The sequence below is a fragment of the Mirounga leonina genome, unplaced genomic scaffold, assembly GCF_011800145.1.
Source record: "Mirounga leonina isolate KUSES-001 unplaced genomic scaffold, KU_Mleo_1.0 Mir_115, whole genome shotgun sequence".
In the NCBI taxonomy this organism is placed as follows: Eukaryota; Metazoa; Chordata; class Mammalia; order Carnivora; family Phocidae; genus Mirounga; species Mirounga leonina.
The window spans coordinates 49,296,809-49,304,124 of record NW_023270268.1 but is presented as its reverse complement, the minus strand read 5'-3'; the positions used below and the strand labels follow the sequence as shown (position 1 = coordinate 49,304,124).

Sequence of the window (7,316 nt, the reverse complement as noted above, 5' to 3'; positions counted from 1 at the left end):
GGGCACTTGGGTGGCTCAGTCGGTTAAGAGTCCCACTCTGATTTCGGTTCAGGTCATGATCTCAGGGTCATGGGATCTAGCCCCGAGGCAGGCTCTGTGCTCAGGGGGAGTCTGCTGGAGATTTTCTCTCTTTCTCTCCCCCTGTCCCTCCCCTAACATTCACCTGCATGCACTCTCTCTCCTCTCTTTCTCTCTCTCAAATAAATAAATCTTAAAAAAAGAATAAAACTCCACCATATTGTATAATAGTCTAGTTCCTTCTAGCCTGTCATGGCTAGAATCTTGGGTTTGGAATCCGAAGATATGATTTCAAGTCCCATTGCTACCCTTTCCTAGCAGCATGGGTGAATCACTTATATTAATATCCTCTTCTTTCCTTCTTCCATCTTGTTAAGAGGAAGCCAAGTGAGAGTCAGGTATGTTCATGTGTTTTGCTAACTATATACAAATGCACGTTTTTCTTTCATCTTCTCATTCCACTAAACTTTCCTGGATTGAGAATGAACAGAGTGCAAAAGAAAGAATGACACAGGAAACCATAAGATCAAGTGAGTAAGGAAAAATGACCATAAATACAGACAGGGTTCTCTTTAATTCCATGCAACTCAAAATATTTCTAATATGAATAATCAGGGCACCTGGGCGGCTCATTTGGTTGAGCGTCTGCCTTTGGCTCAGGTCATGATCCTGGGGTCCTAGGGTTGCGTCCCGCATTGGGCTCCCTGCTCATCAGGGAGTCTGCTTCTCCCTCTGCCTTGGTCCCTCCCCCCAGCTCTTGCTCATTTTCTCTCTCTCTCCCTCAAATAAATAAAGTCTTTAAAAAATATGAATAATCAATACACTTTGGTAGAAAATAGGTACTATTGATCACACTGAAATTATTTCCAATTCTTGCAGAAAGGTGTTATTAAAAATACAGATGTCTTTGGGGTGCCTGGGTGGCTCAGTCAGTTGAGCATCTGACTCTTTGATTTCAGCTCAGGTCATGATCTCAGTGTCCTGGGATCGAGACCTGCATCAGGCTCTGCGCTCAGTGGGGAGTCTGCTTGAGGATTCTCTCTCCCTCTCCCTCTGCCCCAGCCCCCGCTTGTGCATGTGCACACACACACTCTCTCTCAAATAAATATTTAAAAAAATATAAAGATGTCTTTAAAATTGCATGTATGTATATGTATTTTATACATACACACATATATATACGTACACATACATATGTAAATGCATAGAAAAAGAACTGGAATGATACACACCAAACAAAAGAGGTCATTCCAAGAGAGGGGCATGGAATGAAGGAAGAAGGGTCTTTAAATTTTTAAGGATTTTTGATGAATTTTAGTGTTGACTTAAAAAAAATAATGAACATATATAACTACATTATATATATATAACTAAAAATGCTTTTTTAAAGGAGAGCTCTTTGTAGTATTCAGTATTGGGTGGGAGGGGATATTGTCTCCAATAATCAGCTGTTTGCTGTCATCTTTTACATTTGGATCCATAGGTGATTTTAACTTAGATTTGTGGGACTCATTCTTTTTGAAGATTTTATTTATTTGACAGAGAGAGAGAGGGAGCACACACAACCAGGGGGAGAAGCAGAGGGAGAGGGAGAAGCAGGTTCTTTGCCTAGCAGGGAGCCCGACATGGGGCTCAATCCCAGGACCCTGGGATCGTGACCTGAGCCAAAAGCAGACGCTTAACTGACTGAGCCACCCAGGTGCCCCATCTTTAGCCTGAGGAAGTAGGAGTGACAGCCAGACTTTGCTAGGTAGGAATGAGGCAAGGAGAAGTAGGAGTTGAGGCACAAAGCCAGAAAAAAGGTAGGATAGGTTGGAGTCAGGTAAGATTGTTGCTGGAGAGGGTTAAGAAGGAGCCTTTGAGCCAAGGAGAAGCTCTGGCGAAAGCTTTGGGAGCCTTCACCAATTATTCCATTGATGAATAGACAAAGCTCTGATTATTTTTTTCACCAAGTGTCTGACTTCATCCTGGAGTATCTTTACAAAACTCTAGATTGTTCTAATAGGACAGATAACAAATCGTTTCCCACCTGTGGGTTTTCCCTCTTGCCAGCCCCGCTTGGTGTTGCCTGGCCTTACTCTGTGACAAGAAAAGAAGCTGGAATTCTGAAAAGTTGCTTTAGCCAAATCCTGTGAACAATGGGGGCCTTGTTCAGGGTTTTGCACATCAGCTTTTGGAGGAGTTTAATTCATCAGCTCAGATCTCTGCTTTTGAAGCCCTTGCTCTGGTTAGCATTGTGTTTCTCTATGGAGGGACAAGCCTGATGGAGGGGTAGGCACTGCTTCTTATTCACCCAGCTGGAGACCTGGGCCCAGTTCTACTTACACCAATAAGTGCAGTGTGGGCTGATCCAGGCCTTAATGGTCCTGAATGGACCACCAGTGAATCCAAAAGAGGGAGACAAGCTTTGTTACTGTGTTTGGCTTATCCATGGCTACATGGACACTGTTAAAATTTCTAAGATTTCGGTGGATTGATTGCATAGTCTACCAGAGGGGTACTGGGCCAAAATTCAGGAACTGGGAATGATGGCCACCTCCCCTCCTATAGATGAAATTTCCTGAGAAGTTACCGGCTTTGGCTGGTTTGGGTCCTGACCACTTATTCTCTGATGGTAGACTTATTCCGCCTTTAGACGGCAATAACTGAGTCCCGAAAGGTGCTGTTTGAAAAAGCTACTGTTTTGGTGCATTAAATGATATTCCACCCTCTGGGAAGACTTGTGGGAAATTTCTTAGGACTTAGGGGATTCCAGTTCCACGTATGGAGAAGTTGTATGCCGCCTGTGTTGCCTCATGAAGCTGGGTAACCGAGGCATTATGTTACCAGGGCGAGCGTGTGGCTGCCATTTTCTTCATTTTTGTCTCATTCTGTTTCCCTCGACAGAGCAATTTGGTTTTGATGCTGTGCCAGAAATCTTCTGACAATGAGCTACTGGAACTTGGAGAAAAGAAATTGTGTGCAGTACCGCAGGCATTTTCTGGTGGACAACAGTGTGTTTCATGGTGAGCCGCCTTTTGTGTTTGTGGGGCTGGAGCTTTTATTTTGTTTCTGACAGCACTTTTATTCTAGCACTTTGGATGCAAATACGGTGTCATCGTCGGGTTGATCCAAGAGCTTGAGTTCACTTGTTTATGGATAATTTGCCTGAGAAGCCCCACTGGTCTCCTGCCCTATAGGTGTAAGCAATGTGCCCACCCCAATAACCATAATGGTGTCACCACTTTCTTCCTTACAAATCAGTTTCGATCAGTGCCTTTCCTTTTTTATGCTGTCAACTCCAATAATATCCCTTTCTGATGTCTGAAATTTTGGGGGGCTCGACCCATAGTAAGTGTTCAGTTAATATATGTGGGTCATCAGTCAGTGCTTGTTACCAGCATGCTGTGTGTCTACTATCAGGTCACATATAAAAACAGAACAGCATTCACAGCACTTACCTATCATACTCAGGGTGGATTACTGCAGCCACAAATCAGAGAGGAATCAATACTTCTAATTTTTCCTGGCAAACTAAGATGAATTGCCTTTACCCTGCTGGGGTGTGTGTTTTGTGATATAAAGTCAGGGATAAGCTCTGTCAATCCTGCTATCAGGATACCCTTGAATGAAATTTGTTTAAGAGTCAAAGATTTACATGTGGCCCGTATTTCTGGAGTAACCTCCACCAAAAGCCGGGGGAATTGTAGAGGGTAGACAGAGAAATTTCCCAGGAGGGATCAGAGTGCCGTTTAACAATCCTATAATCTAAGCTGCCTTCGATTTTCCAAGCTTAGTGTTTCTTCCACAATTTGGTGACAGACTTATGCTTTATTACTGCTTTAAATTAAGTTTAAGATAAACTCAGCCTTACTTTATTAAAGTACTTCAGGGGTTATAATTTTTTTTTCCCCCCACATTCATTATGCTACCCCCCTACAGGACTTTTCTAGGTAAGGTGTACTTACGGGTCAAGAAAGGGAAGCAGAAATGAAATGACTAGACCAAGTTGACCTAGTTAATTAATAGCAAGGTCAAAACTAAAATTTCTGCCTCTACCTTTCCAGACTGGCTCTCTGGCATAACAGTGGTGAATGTAGGTGAACGTCTCCTTAGCAAAAGAGACAGGGGAGTTGTGACCTTACCTTGTGACCCTAAGTTCTGCTTTATTTTTCTGTGAACCTTAGCTAAGGGTTCTGATCTTTGCTTCATCTCTCTCTCATACGCAGCATTTGCTTTGGGGTATTTTCTGTTAGAATTTTTTATTTGTTATAAAAGAATAAATATGATAAGTGAAGAAACACAGGAGTTAGAAAAACTAGCTGTATTTTTTCAAGTTTTATTTTGTGCCTGTTTGGACAAAGTTCAGATTTAAATGCCTTCATATAGTATTTTAGAATGCCTTTGTCCAGAGATCTCAAAGGCTTTAATGATTTAAAAACAACTTTCTATGTATTTTTATAGTTGTATTACACTTAGTATATTACTATATTATGCCGATGGCTTGATGAACATTTGTATTGCTTTCTTTCGACACCTTTGCAATTGTTATTATTCATTCTGTTTCACAAAGAGGAAGCTGAGGCTCAGGGAGGTGGTGAAATGGTGATCTAAATTTCAAACTCTGATCTTTCTAACTCTAAAATGCCATCATTTCTTTTATTCTAGGCTGCTATCTCCATTTCAAGAGAGAAATTAGCGCTCAGAGCCTTAAGTTCCATCCAGTAGTATTTGCTCTGCTATTAACTAGCCTTTGCTATGATCTGGAGCAAATGATATAATCCTTCAAGAGCTCCATTCTCTCCTTGTGAAATGAGCATACTGTTCTTGATGATTTCGAGGTTGTCTCTGGTTCTAATACCTGAGATGCTATTGAAGTACTTCTGAGAATTAAAATGTTGGGATTTTGTGAGCTACCTTTTCGCTGAACACGAGATACACAAGGGGGCAGTAGAATACTTAAAATATGAATTGGTTGCTTACATGTTAGCACTACTCTTTTGGGAACGAATTAGAGATACCAGATTTTCCCAAGATTAAAAGGATTAAAGCCAATTAGAATTATGATTTTATTCATTTATAATAAAGCAATAGTTTTAAGTATTTCTGATAGTGTAAAATATCATTTTGGACTTCTTTGCCTAAGGATATGTAATTCGGGAAAGAATGATGCCTCTACTCTTCCTCTTTATTTACCTCTGCAAAAAGGGACATCTGTTAAGATAGGAACTTACTTATCTTAAATGGAGAGCTGTGAGAAGTCTTGGTATATTTTAAGCCAAGGGAGCTCTAGTGATAATATCAGAGGATATTATAGAGGATTTCAGAATGTGCCTGAGAGAAGAAAGAGGGCAGGACCTGTTGAGTCAGAAATGTGTGATATCTTTTGGAAGGGGCTTCTGGAATATGGGATATGCATTTGGATGCTTTTTGTCTACTCTCTTGGCTTCTCCCTGTCTATGTTGATAACTCTTCTCCTATAACCAAATCAATCAAAACAAAAAGAGAAATCTCTTCTATTGCAAACAGAAAAAAAACCACTTCTGCTGCAAGATAATAGACTTTTAGACTATGAAGACTTCACTGTGCAAATTGTGCTGGTCAGACTCTTTACATACAGATTTAAGCAGTAGTCCGAGGAGAAAAGAGCTACATGAAAATAGATTATATAGGCTACAGTGATCAATAAAAGTAAAAATTACCTTTTTTAAAAGTAAAAAAGTAACATTTGTAACAAAAAGTAACAAAAGTAACAAAAAAGTAAAAAGTAACAGTTGTATACTGTTTCGCAGTTCATAAAACATATTCATTCATACCCTCATTTTCTGAGTATGGAGGTGGTATGTTTCATTACCCACAATCCCACAACCCAAAGAGAAACACTGTTAATAGTCTGTTTCTGTCTAGTGTTTTATCTTCTCTTTCGTCTTTGCAACAATCCTAATGGTAGGATTGGAATAGCGGGAAAAGTTAGGAAATGATCTATATTGGCTGACAAAATGACCTGGTTGAATTGACATAATTCTGTGTTCAGTGATGTGAGGAACCCAGATAGGGATTATGAAAAGCTGTTTCTTATTTCCCACTCATCTGTCCTTTGCCCAGATTTTTAGGGAATCTGTTGATCCAAAGGGATTGTGTACTTACTGAAGAAGCCAATCGCTGAGGTTTTTCTGTACTTGCTTTTATTCACCTGCTATGTTTGAAATGGGGGGAAAAAAAAAACTTGGGCAAAGATGATTTGTGTTGTATGAATCTTGTTTTTTTTTAATATTTTATTTTTAAGCAATCTCTATACCCAATGTGGAGCTCAAACTCATAACCCTGAGATTGAGAGTTACATGCTGTACTAACAGAGCCAGGCAGGTGACTCTGAATCTTATTTTAATAGATTGTACTTGCATGAGTTATTCTTATTTGAAAATTACCTACACTGTCTCCTGTTTCTCTTGGTTGTAGTGCATTGTGGCGTTTTTTTCTGACCTGGGACAGATTCTTAAACCAATAAACAGTGTATTTGCAATTAATATATACATTTTTTTTGTGCACCTAAGTTTTCCCACACATTTGAGTTCCTTAATAGAATAAATTTAGAGGTGACTTAATTTTTGTTTTCATGCACTGTTAATTATAATTGTGATGTTGGAAAGAATTATTAGTTCCATAAGTTATTATGGTATCATCCCAACTTATATTGAAATTTATTTCTGCTGCTATCATGTTATATTGAATGTTTCTGAATGACCATCACAAATCTAGAGTAGAAAGGTTTTGAACTGAATTATGAGTCTCTCTTACTACCTAGGGATAAAGTGAAGGATAGATCTCTTATTAAGTGTGTAATATGTCTTTTCAAAAAGTGCCTTATATGTACTTTTACTTTGCCTCAAGCAACCCTCTAATGCAACGGATTCATTTAGTTAATTAATTTAATGAATTACTTTCATCTGACCTCCCTTTCTTGGCCAGAGGCCTACTCAGTGATGTGAATTTAGAAACTTGACTACCGTTTGTAAAAGAAAGTAGGCTCGGATGGGATCCTGGAGACTAGTTCTGTTCCTAGTTTCACTACTAACTTGTGTTGCCTTTGTCACCTTTGGGGATCCTCAGTTTCCTTCTTTCTAAAATGAGGGTTTCGCCAGCTTCCAAAGTTCCCAGTAGCAGTAACGCTTGAGATCTTTGTGTAATCAGACATGAGGATGGGTATGTAGTGAATGAGAGTGTAGGATGGAAAGGCGGGCAAATGGGGATCAGGAGGAGGTAAGATTGTAAACTTTGTAGTTAGCTTTGCACTGGCAGAACCTTACATTTCTCTTTAG

The 7,316-nt window shown here is 39.7% G+C and overlaps 1 protein-coding gene across 3 annotated transcripts in view; it reads left to right on the top strand.

The window, feature by feature from the left end:
• Positions 1–2,934: 2,934 nt before the first annotated feature.
• The window catches only part of PLCH1 (phospholipase C eta 1), a 174,856-nt gene continuing 170,474 nt past the window's right edge, over positions 2,935–7,316 (top strand). For all 3 annotated transcript variants that reach the window (XM_034997536.1, XM_034997531.1, XM_034997524.1), the window contains exon 1: positions 2,935–3,023. In XM_034997536.1, coding sequence (XP_034853427.1) covers positions 2,945–3,023 — 79 coding nt within the window. In that variant the 5' untranslated portion in view covers positions 2,935–2,944. The remainder of the gene's footprint in view (positions 3,024–7,316) is intronic.